This window comes from Lepidothrix coronata, unplaced genomic scaffold, assembly GCF_001604755.1.
Source record: "Lepidothrix coronata isolate B3197 unplaced genomic scaffold, Lepidothrix_coronata-1.0 Scaffold235, whole genome shotgun sequence".
Classification (NCBI taxonomy): Eukaryota; Metazoa; Chordata; class Aves; order Passeriformes; family Pipridae; genus Lepidothrix; species Lepidothrix coronata.
In genome coordinates this window covers 439,149-462,919 of record NW_016690415.1, presented here as the reverse complement: position 1 = coordinate 462,919, position 23,771 = coordinate 439,149, and the positions used below count along the sequence as shown (strand labels likewise).

Here is a 23,771-nt window from a genome sequence, read left to right as displayed (position 1 = left end):
AAACAGAAATTACTATCCAGATGAGGGGAAAAAAAATCAGGTCAAGATACAAATAGTTACTTCAGTCCTCTGTAGAGCTGATACATGTGTTTTCCTCAGCCTCTAGACTTACATAAAGCAGAATGTTTGAGATTTGTTGAATGGAAAGGGGAAAGGAGGGGGGAAAAAAACAAACAAAGAAAAAGTATTCAGTCTTCAATGGGGAAAGGACACTTCAGTTAAAGCACAGAACTAGGCTGAGCTCATTCTATAGCTATTTTCACGGTCTGACTTCAACTCCTTTCCTGAAGGGAAAAAAAAAATCTGGTCAGATACTGCAGGACAGAAACCTAAAGTCTCACTCTGCTCTTCACTCTGCTCTTCCTGGTAAACTGACCATCTCCCAGTGTTGCTGTCTTCTCCAGTGAGCTGCAAAGGAAGGAGCAGCTGCTGCATACGACCATCAAGGAGGTGATAACGCCTCAGACTCCTCTGCCACCCCATGGAGCTGCCCTGCACCATCACCACCTCCCTCACTGCAGTCACCTACAGGCACAACAGTTCCTCAGACTCAGTAACATCACAGGTACTCCTGTCCCTTTAGGTATCTAAGCCTTCACTAGAGGGTGCAGGAGGTGAAGAAAGGCAGCAGTGGCAGGGTGGAAAGAACTGTATCTAAAATTAGCAAAGTCCAGCAGAACATAAGATGCTGGTTCTAAAATTTACACAGGAGCTATTAACATATGCCTTCATTACCTGTAGAGCAGTTCAAGAAACACTCTAGAATTATATCCTGATACGACTCACGTTATTACTTACTTTTAATAACATTACTGGCTAACAAACTCAATTTCATTATAACAGAAGCTAGAAAGGAAAGTTTGGAAGACTTAGATCAAAAGCTCTTTTCTGCATCCACATGAAAGCATAGAAGCTTTCCACTTTTTCTACTCACTGAGGAACAAAAAGCCAACTACAGGGAGGCTATGGAGACTTACAGAACACCTCTGCGAGGAGAGCAAAATGGTCCATTGATTCTAAAAGGACTGAGGAAAGCTACCGAAGTCACAGAACCATAGAATGATTTGGGTTGGAAGGGACCTTAAAGATCATCCAGTTTCAATGCCCTGCCATAGGTAGGGACACCTTCCACTAGACCAGGTTGCTTAAAGCCCCATCTAACCTGACCTTCAACACTGCCAGGGATGGGGCATCCACAACTTCTTTGGCCAACCTGTTCCAGTGCCTCGCCATCCTCACAGTAAAGAATTTCTTCCTAACATCTAATCTAAACCTATCCGCCTTCAGTTTGAATACATTCCTCCTTGTTCCATCACTACATGCCCTTGCAAAAAGCCTCTCTCTGTTTTTCTTTTAGGTTCCTTTTAAGTACTGGAAGGCTGCAATTAGGTCTCCCCAAAGCCTTCTCTTCTCCAGGTTGAAAAAACCCAAGGACCCTTCCTCCAAGGAGAGGTGCTCCATCCTTCCAATCATTTTCATGACCCTCCTCTGGACCCAATCCAACAGGTTGATGTCCTTCCTGTGCTGGGGACCCAAGAGCTGGATGCAGCACTCCAGGTGGGGTCTCAAAAGAGCAGAGTGGAGGGCAGAATCACCTCCTTTGACCTGTTGGCCACGCTGCTTTTGATATAGCCCAGGATACACTTGGCTTTCTGTGCTGCAAGTTCACATTGCCAACTCATGTCCAACCTCTCATCCACCAGCACCCCCAAGTCCCTGTCAGCAGGGCTGCTCTCAATCTGTTCATCCCCCAGCCTCTACTGATATGGGGTGTTGCCCCAACCCAGGTACAGCATTCTGGAGAAGTGTACTTTACCCCACTCCATGTACTAACCTCTTTTGTCTATCTACAAAGCATGTTGCAAAATGAGATTTTTTTAAAAAAATCACAGCTTGGAGAAATGTTATTATTTTTTCCACCAACAATACAATCTTGTTCTTATTACTCCCCTAAAACACCCCTTGGATTTTGTGCAGTAAATATCATAATGAAGGCAATTTCTTACAGACTAGATACAAAGTACCTGCAAAATACCCAAGACAGATAACACTTTCTCTGGCTCCTCAGATAAACAAGTACTCAAGTCAAATCCTGAGTTATGCAACATGCACAGGACAGGGCAAGCTGAACTGCTGATTATGGCATTGGTAGTCTGTCAGACAGATGTTTACTTTCTGCATCAGATATTTTTCGTTCTTTGCTAAATCTTAAAGCAGATACTATACTATAGCATTGTCTAGTTGGGAAATAAACATTTCAGAACTACTTCAAGATATTGTGCAGTTGCTGAATTAACAGAGTGCCCTCACAGAAGATGGTGATGCAGCATTATAGAACAAGATGTGCTATTCTACTGAGCAACACTAAGCCAAAACTGCCTTTTGTTATCTACAGAATACTTACATATATTGCATTTATATCATGTCACTTTCAAAATAATCTTGAAGTTACTAGAATTCCAGTGACTCTCTTAATTGACACTGCATTTTCCATTAAGAATACAAGATGTATAGTTATCACGAAGAGATGTTTATCTTCATTCATTTTAGATTACAATAAAACAATTTACATTATGACAAATCAGAGAATAGCGTTTCTTCCAACTACCAAAATATGCAAAAAAACCCAAAAACCCACTCGACACACATACACTTGCAATTACCTACCAAGGAATGTCTCTTTACATGCTCTCTTCGTGTAAACAGCTTCCCACAGATGTCACAACTGAAAGATCTCACGCCTGTGTGAATGAGCAAGTGTCTCTTTAGTGTTCTTCTGTATTTGGCTACATAATTACAGTGTGGACACTTCAACTTGTTCATGATTAAAGCAGAGGAATCGCCTACAAGATAATAAGCCATCAGGAGAAAAGACAATGAAACACACACAAAAAAATATTTCAGTATGTTCTGCCTGTTGCACAAAAATAAACAGGTGCCAAAACAATAAAGCACCCACATGACTTTTCATCAGCCAAATCAGGACAATGCCTGTCTGCAGAAATCACAAATGATGGTAAGTTCTGCCTGTATGATCCTGCTAGAAAAACACCTACTTGTAACCAAAGTATTTTTACTACAGAAGTACTAATCAATTCTCTGAAAAACCATCTTATTTCATTAATAAGTTAACTACAACTTAGCGGTATTCCACTTTTCTAGAGGTCATCTATACCAGAAAACATTTTCTTCTGGATTAGAAACTCTCTAACTTTGCAGCATTTAGACAGTTACAATCTCCTCTCCCAATATTCTATTTAGAATTACGTGCAGTAACTGTCTGCCAAGATCTGACTTGACAAATCAATAAAAAAAGGTGTAACTAAGCAAGAATGAATATTGACAAAAGGAGTAGGACACTAAGAGGTAGCATAATTCTGAAATAGCTGAAAAGGAAAGTTATTGGTTCATATATTATCTATTTTCTACTTTGGTCTAACGGTAGGAAAAAATTGAGAACAGAAAAGAAACTTCCGGAAGTAGCAATATCTCACTTCTTCCTTATGATGGAGGGGAGCTCTTTACATATCCTTGCACCACAGGTAACACAGTTTGCTCAAAGGATATATGCAAAACAGGTTTGCTACAGCTGCCTATTACTGTGTGAAAGAGAAGAACACAGGATGCTATGACGTGGAGAAGGCCACGTAGGAATATAAGGATGATTTTGAGAATATGATATTGGCTCAAAACATACTACATGTGAGATAATTTATGAACATAATCATAACCATCTAGAAGCACCCAAAAAGCACTGACTCAGGCTATATGATTATGAACAAGAATTTCTCATTTTCAGGCTGGGAGAAAGAAAACACAAGTTATTGCGTGTTACGTGCATGGGCCACAGGCATGGCCACAGGCATGGGCCCCAACCCATCTAGAGTTGCCTCCTCAGAGCTTCAAAATCCATCATAATATGGAAGTTAAGTTTTGCTAACATTCAGAAGTTTTCTTTGGTATATTGGAGTACTCAGGCAAGCTGCATGTCAATATAATGTCACATAATAGCTTATATGAAGAAAAGTAAGTCCTATGCACAACATCAGGGCTGTAAGATATATGGGGCTTAAGACCCTAAGACCAGGTTCTAATCCCTTGACTGCTAGCAAATTTCACCTTCTGATGACCCAATTTCTTCCACTGTAAAAACCCAAATAATTTAAAGTAAACCATAAACCACATCCCAGTAATAGCTCAAAGTTACAGAGAAGAGGTAAGCATTATTATTACCCAGGCCTTAAGATCCTCCTTTTATCCAAGACTTCATATATTTTAAGCAACAATTGTTTTAGATGCAGTGGTGTTTTTGGGAGGTTTTCAGACAGAAAAATAATTACAGATAATTGCTTGCTTGAACTGACAGAAGAAGGCTTAATTACAGCTGCACAGAACTCAAAATCTTTATTGCAATGAAGTTTTTATTTTGATAGCGAGACATATGCCAAGATCTCCTTTTAAAATTATATTTAATTTCTTACCTCCATCATCCAAGTGTTCAATTTCAAACGCCATAGATCTGTAATTATCTTAGAAAAGGGGAGGAAGCTATCAGGTCATTAAAGACCTCAGGTATCTTCACATTCAGACACAATAAAAGAGCTGACATAAATCACTTTCTGTTCTTACTCTTCCATACATTTGAATTCCTTTTTCTCCCTCCAAGGAAATCCTCATATTTACATTATCCAGAAAGGCAAATGACATGGAAGAAGATTAAGTGTTTACATAATCTTATAAACCTTCAAACAAATTAATCAAATATTACAAGCAGTGACACAGAAGACAAAGAACCCCTATGAGAGGCAAAAAAGAAACTTCTCTCCATCAGATATACTTACCATTTTCCCAAGCTTCTTTTGGCCAAGATTCTGGCAGCAGTCCATACTTGAAGTCACCAGAAGTACCCGGCAGCAGTCCATACTTGAAGTCACTGGAAGTACCCGGCAGCAGACCGTACTTGAAGTCACTTGAGGTACCCGGCAGCAGACCGTACTTGAAGTCACTTGAGGTTGCTATTAAAGACAGTCTTACTTTAGCTTCCCAGGTTCTAATCAGTCATGCTGTTTAGCAAAATATGTATTGTTTAACTGTGACAAAGAAGTTTCTAACCTTAAAATAGTAATAGTAGTACTTTTTCAGAGTATTCAATACTGAAACTAAGAAATAACTGCGTTCTTAATTTCAGTGAAATGAGATCATTGAACTATTCTCCACAGCACCAATTCTCCTCACCCAGAGAAAAATTCAAAGCCTTTTTCATACTACAGGAACTTTTATTGTAAGGATTTTTATTCCTTCACTATTATCATGACAGGGCTACAAGGCTTTCCACTGGATTCTCTTTATAACTGCTTTGGGCAGTGACTTCATCTGGTCTGCCACAGGCAGTCTAGTTGGTACAAAAGTAAACATTTTCTGCTGGAGGTATGATTTTTTTTTTTATTGCCTTAAAATAACTCTGTGGTATATATAAAGTGCTTAAAATACCTTTATTTATGTAAAGTATCCTACAGCTGTGTCTAAACCCTTTTCTGAATAATCATCTCCACTACTCCATAACCACATCAATTCAACAGACCATAATTACTTGGAATATATCAGTTTAAAAGACTGGTTTGTATATTTACATTTGGGCTTTGGACAAGATCTTCATGCAGTTCATGTTGTCTTTGCATCCATTTTTCCTCTTTAAAAGAACAAAACCATTCTGAAGTGATCGATGTCTCAAAAAGATCCTTGCTTGATCAAGGGAGGTGATCGTCCCATTCTGCTCTGCACTGGCCTCACCTTGAATATTGTGTGCAGTTTGGGGCACCACAATATAATAAGCATATAAAGCTATTGGAGAGTGTCCAAAAGAGTGCCATGAACATGATGAAAGACCTAGAGGGGAAGCCGTATGAAGAGCAGCTGAGGTCACTTGATCTATTCAGCCTGGAGAAGGGGAGACTGAGAGGAGACCTCATTGCAGTTACAACTTTCTCGTGAGGGGAAGAGGAGGGCAGGCACTGATCTCTTCTCTGTGGTGACCAGTGACAGGACCCGAGGGAATGGCCTGAAGTTGTGTCAGGGGAGGTTTAGGTCGGATATCAGAAAGAGGTTCTTCACCCAGAGGGTGGTTGGGCACTGGGACAGGCTCCCCAGGGAAGTGGTCACAGCACCAAACCTGCCAAAGTTCAAGAAGAGTGTGGATGATACTCTCAGGCACATGGTGTGACTCTTGGGGATGGTCCTGTACAGGGCTAAGGGTTGGATTCAATGATTCTTGTGGGTCCCTTCCAACTCAGCATATTCTGTGACTCTGTGATAATTCTGTACTTTTGTAACAAGTAAGAATTACATCAGTGAACATGGAATCACTACTGCAGAGCACAAAGAAGACAGCTACAAATAGTACACAATGAAGCTGCACTAGGCATTTGACAAAAATTGTATTTGTGGGGCAAAGACCCTTCTGGCAAGAGTGCAAATCAATCTTGCCCCCAGTTCCCAAGACAGGAGTCTGTTGGAAGACATGAACTCATAAATCCATTACCTTCCTCACAGGCAAACAGATGTTAAACAAACAAACTACAGTGGTAACTGGCAGACTTCCTTTATCTGTCTGGATGATGCTTGGGTCCTCACACTGGATTTCCAATGTCACCATTGTGAAAAGTCTTGAGAAGGGCTTAATAGTAAATAGATGCATTTTTGTTTTCAAGCCTGAAATTGTACCTTTTACAAGTCCAAAGACTTTTTTTCTTTATCCCTACACTGCTCATTCTAAGGATTTTTTCGGGAAAAGAAATTCCCTTAGGGTAAACTAGAATTTCATGCAGCCAGTAAAAAGCTGCACACTCAAACACTCACAGCTTACAGTTTTACTGGAGAAAAGTACGGATTACAAATCCTCACAGCATTAGACATATACAGCAGTTTCATTTACTGCTCAGGCAGTGTTACAGCTGGCAGCAGTGGTTTTGTCTCCAACATAAGACAACAGTTCAAAAGGATATCACCTAACAAGTAGGAAGCTTATAATTCTATCCTATCCATTAGACAATGGCAAATGACAAGCAAAGCTGAATCACAACTGCCCAACTAGGCATTCCATCCAAGCTTTAGAGAACAAGACCTTGAGTAGATGAAGGAAAAGAAATACCAGTATTTTAGCTGTTCCACCTAGCTATTTTGGTATAGAAAGAAAGAAGTGGAAAGGGGAAAAAAAATCTCTCCTTTAAGAAACAAAGCAATGAGGAAATTTTTTTTTTTTAATTACTGACTCTAATAGCTGTTATGTCCAAAAGAGGCAAGAACTCCTTATGCTAATTTGGACTCCAGCAATGGCATCTCACAACAGCTCAAGGAATAGAACACAGATACCCTATAGACATGCCAACTACACATTCCTTTTAGGTGAGCAGCAAAACTTCCTTCTGTAATACACAAGAAAGGATTAGTGAGGAAGCAATGTATACAGTTCTGGAAAGAACAAAGATGACTTGATCTTAAGGCTAAAAGCCTGCAAATAAAAACAGGCTTCAGGATCTAGCAGAAGAAAAAAAAAATAAAACAATCTTTGTAATCTGTTTAAAATATTAGATTTTTTTCTATATAGGTTTTTCCCCCGTAATAGAACTGATCCAGCTTTAGCTGAACAGTGAAAGGTCAGTGATGAAAATATTTCAAATTACTTTTTCCCCTCTTGTGGGAGAACTACTTTTAACATTAGCAGACCATTTATGCACAAGGTTGGTATTGAAGTTTGAGGGAAGTTAGGAGCTCAAATCAGTGCATAGGTCTAGATCTTAGCATAAAAGACTCAGCACAGAGCCAAACAGATTTAAGAGGTGTTGTCTAGTGTAAATAGTAGCTACCAAATCTGTCTACTTCCAATTTGAAGAGAAAACCTACTATAATGTGAAAGAACACCAGCACAGATACCACAAGAGATAAGAGGTTGCTACACACACTTCAGTCCCTGCATAGTACAGGACTAAGTAGATAATAATTAAACCTAATGCTTATTCTTAGAATAATTCGTTGACCTAGAAAACCTACTTTCTAGATTAAGCACACATATAATGTGTTCAAAACAAAGCCACGAAAAAGGCATCTCTAACATCTAATTGCTGATCCATACAGGTAAGACAGAAATTACACAGAGACTGGAAGCTGGAAGTGCAATACTTGGCCTCTACTAGCTTCCCCAGGTGGATGTAGAGCTGACAGTCAGGTAAGTTTCCAATTGTAGCTGAGCCAATTATAAGACCCCTGTGATTCTTAACATCTCCAGTTCCTCCTCCCAGAGGGCTACTGCCCTCTGAAACCTGCTTGCAAAACTGTGGATAGTCATCATCTGACCTGTTCTGGTCAACTTTAACCCAAATGATCTTGACAGGAGACTGAAAGCAACTATCTATATAGTTGTACTGGAAGACTGGGGGTGGGGTGCAAAGGGGGAAAATATAGACTGCAATAATGCAGATCTTCAACACAAAAAATAAGCAAAAAGCTAATTAGAAGAAATGGTGTTCTGTATCTGCAGACCAAGCCATCTGACCACGACACCTCTCTGATCTAAGGATACCTTTCTACAGTTTAGTTGATTTCTAGGAGGTATAAGTTAATAATACAAATATCATTACCATTTACCCAAATATAAAACATTTACCCATTCTTCTAGCCTGCACAGATGAGAGGCTATCAGTAACACAATCTTAAAAAAGCAAATCAACAACAAACCTAAAAATAATAAAAAAAACCCAGAATCCAAATAAGCTGATTAAATATCAGCTCTAAAATTTTCAAGATGTCAATCTGAGAAGACAGACAGTCCAAAATAAAATCGTGTGATAAAAGTTAGTGCTGTAAAAGCCTACACAACCACTTAATTGTATGTTCTACTGCATTTGTTCTCAGGAAAAAGGATAACCAGGAGTTAAAACCGCCGATTTTCAGTTTTGAAGGCAAGAGGTAGGGGAGCATCACCAGAAAAAGACAACATATCCGAGTCAGAAATGCCCTTAGTTTGACAAGTTTCACTCTTTTTCTGTAATCAGAAATATGCTGATCTGGGGGGAAGAAAAGGGAGACATTACTGAGTAGGGAATGATTAAGGAAGAAGATCAGTTACAGAAGTCACTGAACAGGCGATTAGAGAAAGGGATATGGACAGAGGGTGAGCTCAGGGAGAAGATACAAAACTTCATATTAGATACAGTTGTCTGTAGTGAACTTCTCTTTTCTGTATACATATTAGCACTAGAAATAGTGCCAAAATAAGAGAAAAGAGAATACTACTATTTTTTCTACCAGCTTTTCTGACACTGACTGCTTATTTAGATCAATTAAAAAAAGACAGAAACTAGACAGGATAAGCAATTAGCCCATAGCTTTCAAGGATTGTAAAGAAAGCAGTGGTAATCTACTGATACAATCTGGATTGCTATTAGAGAGTTGGATGTGTTAGGCAACATGACAGAAGAAACAGCACTGTCAACACTGACATACTAGGAAGGTGGGGGAAAGAATATCTTGCACTCCTTTTGTTCCCAGAGTATTTCTCACATCTTTAACCCCATTTCTTCTGGAAAGGATTATTCCGGAAGCACGTTATTGCTCAGCTTCCTCTTGCAACAGAAGGCTCCCCCAGACACTTAAGACATTTTGCCAGTGCAGTCTTATACTAATACTTTATCTATTGCTCCCAGCTGCTCTCCATTTTTATTTCTCATTCACAAAAAAAAAATGGTGTATTGCCCTGACTTTGGAGTCAGATCTAGCACCAACTAATCATCTGCCAGATGACCACCAACTGATGCCAAACATATCATCCACTTGCTTTTCAACTTGCTTACCAAACATTCCCTGAAAAACTCCTTCCCAAGAAAGGGAAAGCTGTTTTGCTGATCTCTCTCCCACAAAGGCTACACAACTGAAACAGAAGATATTAAAAAGTTTCCTCATCCACATGTGTGGGGGAGTCAGTTGCTCTTATGTACCATCTCAACTTATGGAGTTGCTGCCATCAGCATCATCACTATTTTATAAGTGAAAAAAATCAGCACTTCAGATTGGTATTTTTTTTAAGTAAATGCATTGCATGAAACAAAAAAGAAAAAAAGCTTTTCAGGCAGAAAAGGTCTGTAGACACCACAAAACCTTCTTCCCCAAACCAATCACAAAACAAAAAAACAAATTTACAGCAGTGAGACACAAAACATTGCTTCATGTTGCACAGTAAACGACAGACCATACCATGAAAATGTGGGAATCTGCTTGTCTTTGGGATCATCCCTAGGAGAAGTAAGTTTAATGAACGGGGAAGAGACTGACCCTCAGATGTTGTGCTCTCTTTAGAGGACTTCTAAAAACCTACAAGGCCTTCAATACCAGATTACATAGGAAACGGGGCAAAAAAGAGGTTAAAGGTCCATCAAGGAACTTAAAATCTTTCAATAGGGTATCAGCTGGAGATCTGAGGAAAATCTGGCTGAGAGTGATACTACCATGGAGAAACAGGAAAAGCACTTAGTTTTCTTAGGCTTTTTTTTTTCCTTTGTAACTCAATCAAGTCAGGTTTATCCCTATAAGAAATACATGCATTTCCAGATAAGTCCATCAATCTTGATTTCTTCAAAGTTACCTGTCTATAGTGTAAAGTCCTAATCAAGTTGTTATGCTCCTCCCTTGCATCATAACAAAAGCTGTGACCAGCACTATGTTTTTTGTAAGCAGGTTTAGCTGGCTCTTTGTATCCTTCTGAAAAGTAGTTGCTTCTACAGCAAGCTGAATTAAATTCCTTAAGAACCCATACAAAATCGTTCACAAACCCTCTTGTTCCACCAAAGGGCTGCATTCATCTTGCACTTGTTATCCTTTGCCTTGCCTCTACCACAATAATGACACAGCAGTAACTGGCCTGAAAATCAAGGTAACACATAATCCAGATGTAGTTTCATAAAGCTATTGCAATATTGCATACAAGTCTCCTAAAAAATCAACACAATCAGCTCTGCAAAGCATGAGCAATACTCCACAGCTGTTCTGAAGCCTGAGGAGAGGACACATATACTCCAAAACAGGCCTAGACAAAAAACATATCCAAGAAGTGATGAAAATTGACCAAAACCCCCCTAAGAACCAACATTAAGAATATGATGAATTATATTCACTGAGCTTTTATGAACTGGAAACTGACTATGAGATGCTGACTGACTGCACAGTTACTTTTACCATGGTAAACAGTTAATTGTAGAATGCACAAGGGCTATAAACAGTAAAGATTTTTTTAGCAGATTACCAGCTAGAAGGGAAAACATGGACACAGGCAGTAACATTCAATATTTTAGTTAAACAGCTACTTGAATTAATATAGCTAAAACTGGAGAAGTCTTGAAAGCTTAAGCAAAAATAAGTAAATAGAAGATGGTACATGCAATTTCAAATCCATTTCAACTTTATTGAGTTTTCTGGAAGTTCATCAAAGTGCTACTTTTACAGAGAAAGTGTTAAATATAAACTCACTGGCAACACCGGGTAAAAGGAAGAAGCTGACATATCCTTACAGATACCTGTAGGAAAACTCACGTTCAGCAAGGAGCAGTTTAACATGTTTGCTTCACTGGGACAAGAGGGATAGCAGATGGTTCAGAAAGCTTTTATTGTTTATTACTTAATACTTATCTAGCTGTACCCAACTGGCAAGTCCATTTACTACAGAAATCAAGGAAGTGGTTTTTGGGATAATTTTTTTAGTGAGAGGAGTGTTCTTAAATAGGCTTCCACCATATCTACAGTATTTTTCCCCCCCTCACAAAAGAACCAGACCAACCAAAACCATAATCGAGGACACAGGAACTCACTTTGCATGTAACTGACAGCTCACAACCTCAGCTGGTGTTGGTTATTCCCATCAGAACGTGACAAAGCATAACAGTAGAAGCTCATTCTTTCCCTTTCAGCAACCAAAGAGACTGCACTTTTTAGCTCTCATCGTAAGAATTTGCTATTCTTTATTTTTCTTCTCACAGCATTGTCTTGTATCTATTCCAGATGATATTTTCCTCTGCATTTTTACCTCCCAGTGCCTATATTATTTTTGGTAAGCTTTTCATCTCCACAAGAAATTTAATCCAAAACTAAAAAGTTATCGTATAACCTGCAGGTTACTCTACAACTCATTCTTGACATTCTTCCAACGCTCCACTCCTCCCTCTTCCACCTCTTCTTGGGCATAGAGGCAGCAGTTCAAAGAAGAATGTTTGAGAGTGGAATCTGCTTGCAGAGCAAAGAGAAAGACGCAGCAGTAGAGGAGAAAGGACACCAAAGGCTAAAGCACAGAGTATGGGTGAAAGTGAGCTATTATACCAAGCCCTACTTCCAGTCACTCCTTGCTTCACACAATGTGCATGCAGAGAAGAACTTCATAAAAGGTATAATTGCAAAAATATTAGATAGGGCTTCCAAGAGTTCTAATATTGACAGAAAACGTAATTATGTACTTGGGAACACATATGCTCTGAAAATACCAAGGAAATTGTTAGTTGATGGTATTTTACAGCTCAATAAAATAAACTTCCCCCTTCAGTCACAGAACTTGAAATGGTTTTGGACAGACACCACAGCACACATTCACTATGTCCCTAGTCTCCAATACAGTTCTCTTCACCAAGATGCTACATGGATGTATTTTGTAATTTAATTCTTTAGCATAACAAGCTACTGAAAACCTTGGTGCTTCTGTCAAAAAAAAAAATCCACAAAAAATAAAACAGAACTAAACTTGTTTAATCATTACTGACTGCCCATGTCCTCCATAATTTCTTCAAGAAAGCTCCACAGAACACATACGAATTCCACAGAAGGCAAACAAGTATTTCTTTCTGTTGCTAGTGACATCACTTAGTAGATATATTCTCTGTATTTCCACTGGTAAAAGAGGTTGAATAACCACCCCACAGAAATCAAACAGAAATCACATGCTAAATTGTGTCAGAAATTTGATGTTTGTGCAATTTATATACAGGTCCTCAGCTCCTGCTCCAGACCCTTTTTCATGCCACTGCAACTATATCGAGTAGTGTAGCCTAGCACAAGCAGATTTGTTGTGTGGGTGCTGAGGACTCAACATCCACACTATCCGGGTCTAAAGGTGCTTTACTTAAGGCTAGATCTAACCCGGTGCTGTGGATCTGAGGTCTGTTAGCAATTGGCATGTTTTTGAAACATAACTTCTATTGTGATTTCAGCTTGAATAATCCTGTACAGGCTAGGAAAGCTTAGACAGTAAGAGAAGATCAGGAAATTCACTTTACAAGTGCATGCTCCCAAGAATAGCTAAAGCAGATCTACCCAGAGTTGAGAGATGAAGGCTTGAGATAGGCAAACACCCTGTTCTGCATTTGCAGAACAATGTTAGCTCCTCAGCACAGCTGCTTCTCCGGAGCTGCTTTGTTGTGTCACACTACTTGCTAACTACAGGGAGGTATCTTGTACTGGAGGTACACATCCATAGTGCACAGCAGTGCAGACTGGGACTGTCATGTCACCAGTTGGCAGTGCACGGCACAGTGGGGTCACCACGTGCCCACTGCGGCACCCCTGCTTCTCTATGGCCTCCAGCCCCATAGGCAGGGGCAGAGCTCCTGGAGGAGACAGAGGACATCTACACCACCTTCATGGTTCAAGCAGGCATATATTTTAACCTGCTTTAGAAACAGACACATCTAAAGAATTTAATTCCAGCTATGTCTCAAATCTATCTTTAATCTGACTCCTAAACTGCAATACGTTTTCAAAACTGCTAATTCGTCAGAAAGTGATGCAAATTACAGTAAAGGTAAATGACAGTATTTCAAATACATACTTCAACTATTCATACAGTATAATAATAATTTAAAAAACAAAGCCCTGGACCTAATTACACTGCCCCAGATCCCAATTACACCGTGAGCAGTCTGCTGCTTATAATGCTTTGTGTGACCTTATTTGTTTAACAAACAGATATTTAACCCTATTCTACCGTTTACATTAATCATAGATCCTTAAGGAAAAAAATCCTATTAACTCAGTCACTCTCAGGATTTGTTTAAAGCATTGTTTAACAAAAATATATTCCCATCTAATATATGTCATTGTGGCATCTCTGTCCAATGTTTCACAAACTTGCTTTAAGTGTTTCTATTATAGTAGCCAGGATTACTCTGTCTTGTAGGTTCCCAGACACCCCTATAATAAAAATCAGCAGAATGCTGACTTCACTTTCTGAGTGATGCTCAGGTGAAGGAGATTACTAGAAAAATCTTTTTCTAGTGGAGGGAAGGAAATTATAAAGGTCCCTGCTCTCTGTGCAACCAGCTAATATTCATTAGCCAACACTTATTACTCCTTGGTTTTGTGCCTAATAGTCACCACAGACTAAATGTGAATGTAAGAATTTTAGTTTGTACCAGCTGATAAGGATCCCCAATTCAAGTACCAAATGCAAACAGCACATTCCATCCTGCACAGCACAGCGCTGCCATTACTCTCCCCAGCAGAAAATCACTGCTGTGCCCCAAGGCAGAGAATCAGATTAATGATTCAGTAACGTGATTGCTGTGCTGACTTCACTAATCCTATCCAACATACCTTGATAAGAGTTACACTGTCAGGTACTTCATTCAATACTTTAGTTTTCAAATAACACGATCACATTAAGCAATATTTACCTGCTTCTTCTTTAATAAATGACAGATCTTCTTCTGGATATGGGACTGACGGTTGCAACACTGAGCAATCTTCTGAGTTCTCTTCAGTATTAGGTGGTATATTATAAATAAATCTCTTTGCAGTTTGGTTTTTCCTTCTTGCTTTTCCAGGTTCTTGAACTGATTGTCCCTGTGCACCCATGTCATTCCACACAAAAACTTTTCCCTCACCTTGAGATTCGTTTTCAGCCATTTCAGGTGAGCTGTCCTGGACCCAACTGCAGTCATTCATTTGGTAGCTTTCCATTTGGCCCTCATCAATTGGGTAGGGATCGTTCTCAGTTTTTATGCTACTTGCCAAGTTGGTAAGGTTTCGTGTTGCCCAGAAGCTGGCAACTTTCTGATCCCTTGGAGACAAACCATCCCTACTAACAGATCTTCTGTTGTAATCCACTACAACGGTCTCTGGAGCTTCTGATTTTATACTTATGTTTAAGGCATCTTTAATGAAGTTGCGGCAGGACTGGACAACCTCCGTCATCTGAAGGTAGCTGGCCACCGACATCACTTCAATGGCATTTTGGCTCGTAAGCACGAGGTTACCAGAATATAAGAAGTCCAAGATGACAGAAAAACCTTGAACAGCAACAACGTCTAAATAGGTAACAGTGGTTTGGTTCCGGCTTTCTTTGTTTGTAAAGCAATAGAGAGTCTTAAAGAAGCGGCTGCCTGCAACCAGGATGTTCTTGTGAGCTCTGAAGACCCTCCCACTCACCACAATATTAACATCACAAAGAATGCCTTTCTTCCTCTGCTCGTTGAGCTCTTGCAGGAGCTGATAGCAGTAAGAGTTCTCGTTTGGCCTACTGTTAAAATCACAGTATCCTTCATTGTTCAGTTCTGATGGTAACTCCGCCTCCTGCAATTAAAAGATCACAAACATAATTAGTGCTTGGTGAACGCCCTTCTTAATCCTCCAACACTACAATAAGGATATGAAAATAATCTTAAGAAGATAACTTTAATCAAACAATTTTTTGTTATTTATGTTCTTGGTCACAAAGGCAGACAGGAATATGTAATTAACAAGCTATTTTTGAAAACTAAGAGTCATGATCTCGTTCTGCACCTTCCACCCCCAAATCTGAAACAAAATGAACTAGCAGATTTTCCTTCAGGGCAAAGGAAGTGAAATTTCAGCCAAAAGTAAGGAAAGATTTAGTTGAGTGTGAGGTACTTGTTATTCTTAACCCACATATATAAAAGACTCAGGAGCCTCTCTTTCCGAAGATTTAACTAGAGGATTCTTACATATCCAAACACTTATTCTTCCCTAGAAATCTCCACTTCAACAAATAAGCAGAATCCTGATAACTGACTAAATGTTTTCTCATGCTGAGATAAGAATACCTAAGGCTTAGAGCTGTATCTCCCAATCTGTCTTGAATGTTTTAAAGAAAACATGTTGCTGGAGTAGATATAATAGCAGATACATTTCTTATACAGTTCTACAAATTAAACATTTACCTTCTACTTTCTAACTGGGGCAGGTTTAGGATTAAACAGAAACAGTATCAGATGGCAAGTAGACAATACTGCAGACGACCAAAAGAAATACTTAAGCTTCAATTAAATTACTTAAGTAAGACTTTCCTGAATCAAACTTCACAGAAACTTTCCAGTGGCAACACCTTTAACTGGTACATATTTTACAGATGCAGCATTTTTAAGATGTGATCTCAAACACAGCTTCAAAATGTTGCTAAAAGCTGACATTATCAGCCAGAAATAAGTCATTATTAAAAATTAGTTCAGACAGTGAGAGGCTGGTAAGCATCAAGAGATCTGAACCGGATTTTAGAGCATTTAGAAAATGATGCTTCAGAGCTGCTAGGGGAAAGCAGAAAACAACACAGACTGGCATACTTGAGACCATACTTATATGGGTTGACATATGCTGCCATCAAGAGCAGAGACTACAGCAGAGTCTATTTTATACTGGATCTCCAATATTTCTCTTCTTCCCTAACAAATAAGTAGAGTTCAAAAGTGGATGGCTCCAATATGGTTTAGGATGAGAGAAGATCAGATTTTGCAAGCTACAACACTATTTTCTCCCCACATTTAATAAAACATCTCACTGACTTGGGAGCTAGAGGTACTGTTAAAGGTCAACAGCCTCAACATTATAGGTCAAAATCAGCATTAAGAAGGTAAATGTTAACACTGTCGTGACCCCATAATCTATACTGGGGCTAAAATATATGGTGCAGAAAAGCACTACCCTTAATTTGGGACTACAGCAGAAACCAGGTATATATACTAAAAAAGTAGTTTTCTACCACACAGGAATTAGTAGATTAAATCACCTCAAACCATAATCCCAGCGTGGATCACTGGAATGACAACTGAGGCTGTAACTACATCTAAAATGCTGTTTACACCTATAAGCAGCCAATAATGCCCAGTATAACCAAAACAGAAACTGCCACTTCAGCATCTCCTGAGAAATCATTTCAGTTTGCTATCACATTCAAGCTGCTTCTGGATCTCTACCCTTCTCAGACAAAGAGTTCAGTGAAGAGGTAGGAATAAAAGCAATTAGGTTTCTATGTAAAAACAAGCAACCATTCTTTACGAAACGTCAGCTTAGTTTTTTCTGTGTACTCCGATAAATCCCAAGCACTCCTTCAGATCAGAGCTCTGAAACAGAGTATGCCTCAAACATATGACAGCCAAGTCTGTCACTCTTAGTTCTCAGCAGATTTCAGATCTGGACTAGCTTCCTGTCAATCCAGCAATGGAGCACTGCATAGTTTCAAAACACCAATTACACTGACGTTGGATCAGATTAAGATGAAAATTATGGTACCCTGAAGTGTTGTCACTCTCGTCAATCATCAGTGACTTGCACCTCACACAGTAAGTGTTAGGTAGATGCTATGATAGCTGCCAATTTCATTCTCTGAGAACACGTTAAATACCACATAAATTAAAAAAAACACACACACACACACAAAAACCCACAAAACCAAAAAAAACCACCTCACAACAATCTGCAGCAGTTCTTTAATTTTGACAAATGTCTGATTAAAGAATGGAGATAGAGTACATTTTAACATAGAGCAAGTATACATACCCAGTCAAGCTGGGGTGAAAAAAAAAATTGATTTTTACAATGTGGGGTTTTTTTGTTTCCTGAGAAAAGGATAAGCCAGCATGATAAAGAAGATGCAGATCACAAATGCAATACAGAAATGCAAGACTGAAATCTTAACTTATGAGCAGACCAGAAGGTTGAAGGGAAAAAAAAAAAAAAAGAGATATTACATAACTGATGTCCAAGCTATAGGGGTGTGTGTTGGGGGAAGAGATCAGTCTCACAGGTTTACTGAAACATTTTTAAAACTAACTGCAGTATTAGAAACAACTGTTTAACTGCTGGTACGGAAGCAGCTAACCCTAATGCCACAACTCAAATGAAATAGAGTCCTGACATCTGAACAGTTACCAAACATATGTACACCAAGTGTGACAAGTAAAATTGACATTTGCTATGAGGAAAATGAAAAAAAAAACCAAATTATATCACTTAGAGTGTTTTAAACATTTGTACAGGAAAAAATACTATACAGTTCAACAGGAAGCAAGGTGCAGAAAATAATTACAGGAACACAGTATATTTGCAAACTTCTGTTACTGACACAGTACATCCTCTGTTCTGTTTTTCTGATGAGAACCACAAAGTAATGGGATTTGCTTAGATGTCAATTATATTTTCAGAATACAGACCACGTATTCCCATCACCTATCTCAACATCAAACCACCTTATCCTTTTAATAAAAAACTAGTAAGAAATGTAAGATAAGAATCAGCACAATTTCATTTCAATTTATGGAATTTACTGCATTCTAACTCAAAAACTTCTTTCTGTGGGTGAGACTGAGAAGCAGTCTAATAGAACAGAGACTACTCAAGGAAACTAATATTATGCTCAGTTTTGAATAGCTGAGATCTCCTGAATACACCCAAAGATGTATTACTATTTTATATGTATAATTCAATAATTAAACTTGCCTAAAAGCTAATAGGAGCAGAAACAGATGATCAAAAACTGCTATAAGAAACCTGTTTTTCTTTCTCCTCCTGTTCCATCAGCATATTCTGTCCCTCGGAAAAGAACAGCAAGGGCAGGAAGAAGAAAAAAAATACCCAAACCAATCTAACCACAGATTCTTTCTCAGCTGTATGTATACGAAAAGGAATCATGCCACATTTTTGTAATCCCATCCCCACTACCACATCTTACTCTACAGCAGGTTCCCTATGCCCCCAAATTAATTCTTGTCCTGACAAATGGATATTACAACAAAATAAGCTATTAGTAGCTCCTTAACCACGTGCAGCTACAGAGGAAAAGGATCTCAAAATGATGCCCTGCTGCCATTGTACAAGCCACAGCATCTCTCACAGAAAACTCAGCAATTTAAAATTGTTCCATTAATATCAAATTGAGGAATTCAAGATCAGGTAGAAACACTACATGAAAATACAGTAAATAATAGTACTTACTCTGACTTCCTCCTCAACATTTTGCTCTCCTAAGAGTAAGTTAAGAAGTTAACTTAGAACACTGTAATGTAACTCTTACATCTGAAGCACGACTTACATTCATCACTGCTCACATAAAGCAAACAATTACAGTTCACATGGAAAAAATAACACATCAAAGGCCTTCCTCCTTTTGGAGAACTTCTGCTTTAAACCAACATTCCTGTTAGGCTGGAGAAAGCTTTTCTGGCAGTATTTCCAAAGCTTAGCTTCAAATTATGTCCAGAGAGAAAATGTTTTAAGAAGCTGGTTTGAGGGTAGGAACCCCCAGCAGCCAATAAGTCTGCATTTTATGGACCTAAATTCATCAAAGAATTAAAATATTTTGCAGTGGTTTCCCAGTAAGCATTCATTTCTTAAAATATTTGCAACACAACAGTCCATTTATTAAAAAAACAAAGGTAATTCAAGGTGATGATAGATTTCCTTAAGCTTTAATATGGAGACAGATTATTTTAAAAATTGGAATAGAAAAAAAGCCAAGAATTTGGTCTTAGAGAGAAGTATCATCTGACAGCTCAATACCCTTGAATTACAGCAGCTGCAACCACTTGTGATGTATTTTGGCATTCCAAATTAAATGTATCCCAAAAATAAACTGAAATCATCACTCATTTCTTCACGAGTGTAATATCCAACAGACCTATAGAAACTTCCACCGCTTTACTGTCTTAACACCTACAATTTCCTTTCTGCACTTGAACAGTGGCACTTTGCCATATGTTTATTAGCAGCTGCTAAACATGCCCTGCAGTTGAGGCTTGTCAAGTCCAGAATACATGTGCGCTGTCTCTAACACAAAGGCTGAAAGATCTCTCCAAAGTTTCATTAAATCTAAACGGCTTTGCTGCCTCATTATGTATGTTGGAAATACAGTCAGGGTACAAATTACCTACTTTTGTTCCAAGGATCTGGTATCATGGCATTAAGGAAAAAAATGGGGCTATTGTTTTGGTATTAATTTAAACATACGTATCAAAAGAAATTCAAGTGCCATTAAAAGTATGAAAGGATACGGAAACTAAACATAGAAGTGGAAAGAAAACAGAGATTCTTAATCAGATTTTTGATAAAGCAAGTGTAACCTGGAAGTGCACCACAAAGAAAACTACACTGACTCCTGAAAAAACGCAATTCCTTCCCTCCAAAATGTAATTGCAGAGGGATGCAGAGAGGACTGTTTTCTACTTGAAAACACCAATCTCTGTACAGCTACCTTTACCCAAACCTTATCTTTAATACAATGCAAAAGAACCACTGACTCATCTATCCTACCGTTTAGTTTATTATTACAACTACTACAAATACTTTTTCTTAAACCATCAGCGGTATAAAAGCAGAGGCTCATTTTTACAAAGCTTCCCATGACAATGAAAGGTCTTCAAATAAACACTTACAATCTTCAAATACATACTTATATTAACTCTTAGGCTACTGTGATAACAAGCCAATATTCTGTCCTCCTTCTACTCTCCAGGTATTTAACAGTTCTACACCAGACTAGGGATAGGAGGACAGAAAGAGCAAACTAGTAAATTAACTAGGAAAAAATGCTTGGAATAGGTTTTATTTAAATTCACCTTAAATGGAGTGAGAAAATTCCAAAGGCAGCAGGAATTAGCAGCATCTACTAACACAGGAGGCTACACAGTGACAGAACATACCTCTACATGGTTAATCATTCACAACTCGAAGTCAGGAACTAGGCAACAAGACAGTAAGGAATATGCTGTGATAACGTTATGCAAAAATTAACATTTTCAGATATAAAGAGGTAAAAGAAACTAAGAATGAAAGTTTCATAATTAGAAACAAGTTACTGAAAGTGCGTTTGGCTAAAACACTGCAGAGTGAATAGCAAACGCAGACTGGACGACCTACTGCTGTGAAAGTAACAGTAGCTGCCTTAGAAACACACTCACTGAAAAGGCAGTATTAATCACGAAGGTGAATGCTGCATTTGTAAATCCAAACCCAATATTTTTGATAACCTGTATTTGTGCACCATAAGGTTCTTCTTGCAGTCCCGCAGCCGTTTCACATAAAACTTGCATACCTTTTCCAAGTAGCTCTAAGAAAACCTACGTTCACCTAACATTTTATCAGTCATCCTGATATCCTACCCAAACATTTGAATCACAGCTCTTGTCCAAGGTACCCTGAGCTCCTTAAAGCGCTCAAGCATTAAACTCAATATAACTACCGCGTTACATTTCGGGCTCCAGACAAAGCTATACAGCCAAGGTGAGTGTCGTGATTAAAACTGAGTTCTAAATGGGGAAAAACGGAGCGATGGGGGATTAATTCCGGCTAACAGCCTAACAATTCAAGGACTGGCCTAACCTGAGGCACACTACCTAATGCCCGGAGGCAAGTTTAACGCCAACGAGGCGATCGAGCGAACGAACTTTCATCCTAGGAGAAAAGGCTGCAGAACGCTGCGGATTCCGAACGAGTATTCTTTAGGGGCTTTTCATCCACGTATGTTCTAGAGCAAGCCCTGCCTCATTCATGAGAGCAGCCAGGAAACGCGATGATTTTAAGTTCAGCCAGAACGGGAAGAAGAGTTTCACTACTCCTAAAGCGTTAGAGGAGCTCTGGCATAGTAACACGGCTTTCAGGAAACCGCATGTTTATCTCAAACACACACCAAGCGACTGCAAACTTCTTGCTCAGCAACTCAATCCAAAGCAACGCAATCGGCAAAAAAAGATTTAAATGCGAGGAACTTGAGTATACGGAGTTATCCGATTAGCGCTCCACGGCCGTACCGCTAAGCGCGGTATCGCAATTCCAATTTCACGCTAGCGAGTCCCAGTTTCACAGGCGGTCGCTGGCCGGACACTGCCCTCCCTCCGCCCGTACCGCAGGAGGAAGTTGTAACGAGCGTATTTAAATCAGTGCTGTGACACTGGGATTCCTGCGCAACTTTTTTTCCCACATCGCCGGTTTAGCTTCACGAGATAAACAGATGAACGAATGGAAGCGGCACATACCAGCGCCAGACGGATAACGGGAATCGGGCACAGACACGAACAGCCACGGCTCGGGCTGTGTTTGTGTGCCTGCGTGCCACGTGCCTGCCCGCATCCAGCGCGACAGCCGCCCCAAATCCCAGAGTGAGGGGGCTCCTCTCCCGCTCCGGAGTCGGCGACCGAGACCACTGCGGTGTGCCCAGCCCGCCGGGCAACAACCGCCACCATGGGCAGTCACGTAAAAAAACTTCACACACGTGGGCACGGAAAATCCCCACCTATACGAAAGGGGAAGCCGGGACCGCCCCGTCCCTCCCCGCCGCCCCCCTGCCCATGCCCATGGCTATCCCCATGCCGCGCCGTACCTGCTCGGCGCTGCCGGGCTCGTTGAGGCGATGCTCAGCGGAGAGGTGGTGCCGCAGCAGCAGGGTGCGCTTGTAGTTGCGGGTGCCCTTGCAGAGTTCGTCGTGCCCCCCGGGCAGGGGCCCGCCGGCCATGATCAGCTCGGGGGGCGCGGCAGCGGCCGCGGCCGCAGTACACCAGGCGCAGGACATGAGGCCGGTCTCTTGGCAGTAGTAGAGCCACGGGAACTCCTTGAGCCAGGAGCCCTGGAAGGAGATGTGCAGCTTCTGCAGCAGAGACTTGGGCCTGGCCAGCGGGAAATGCCTGATGCTCTCCCCCTCGCCACTGCCCTCCGCCTCGTCCCCGCCGTCGCCCCCCGACCGCCGGCTGCTGCTACAGCTGCCGCCCTCGGCGCCGCTGCCGTCGCCCAGGCTGCCCCCTTCGCCGTCCTCCTCATCGTCGCTGCTGTCACTCAGCGAGCCCCCGTCCTGGACGAGCTCCTTGCCCTCCAGCAGCCCCTCCGGTTCCAGCCCCTCCGCGCCTTCCAGCTCCATCTCCTCGTCCGCCCCCCGCCCATTGAAGTGCTTCCGCGGCCAGGCCGCGGCCTCGCAGCCATTGTTAGCGGCGGGGTGGGCGCCCAGGAGCCCCCCGCCGCCGCGGAAGGCCAGAGTCCGGCGGTTTCTCTCGGCGAACATGGGACCGGCGGCGGCGGGGGGCGACGCCGCGTCCTGGGGCAGCAGCAGCTCCTTCTCCTCGGCGGCGGCGGCGGCCTCCAGCTCCTCGGCCTCCAGCCCCTCCAGCTCCGCCTCCTCGTCCGCCCCGCGCCCGTTCAGCGCCTCGGGGTCCTGCCGCTCCCAGGCCTCGGCCCCCGCCGCCGAAGGGGCCGCCGCGGGGGTGACGAGGCCGCCGCCGCGGAACGCGAGCGTCCGCCGGTTTATCTCCGCGAACATGGCGGGCGCGCCCCGCGCCCCCCGCCCGGCCGAGCGCTCCGTCCGCCGCGGGAACGGGGCGGGGGAAGGAGGCGCCCGGCTGCCGCGCGGGGGCGGCGGCCGAAAGAGGCGAAGCGCGGCCGCTCGCTCCCCACTGCCCCGGGTCCGGCCTGGATCGCGGCGGGCGCGGGGCTGCCCACAATGGATCCCGCTCGATCGCTCGGCGGCGGCGCTT

General features: G+C 41.2%; 1 protein-coding gene across 1 annotated transcript in view; it reads right to left on the bottom strand.

The window, feature by feature from the left end:
- Positions 1-23,557, bottom strand: part of ZBTB10 (zinc finger and BTB domain containing 10) — a 29,308-nt gene extending 5,751 nt beyond the window's left edge. The window contains exons 1-4 of the mRNA XM_017834592.1: positions 22,631-23,557; positions 14,700-15,597; positions 4,842-5,015; positions 2,668-2,843 (exon numbers count right to left, since the gene is read on the bottom strand). Of these exons, the coding sequence (XP_017690081.1) occupies positions 2,668-2,843; positions 4,842-5,015; positions 14,700-15,597; positions 22,631-23,557 (2,175 nt within the window). The remainder of the gene's footprint in view (positions 1-2,667; positions 2,844-4,841; positions 5,016-14,699; positions 15,598-22,630) is intronic.
- Positions 23,558-23,771: the final 214 nt, after the last annotated feature.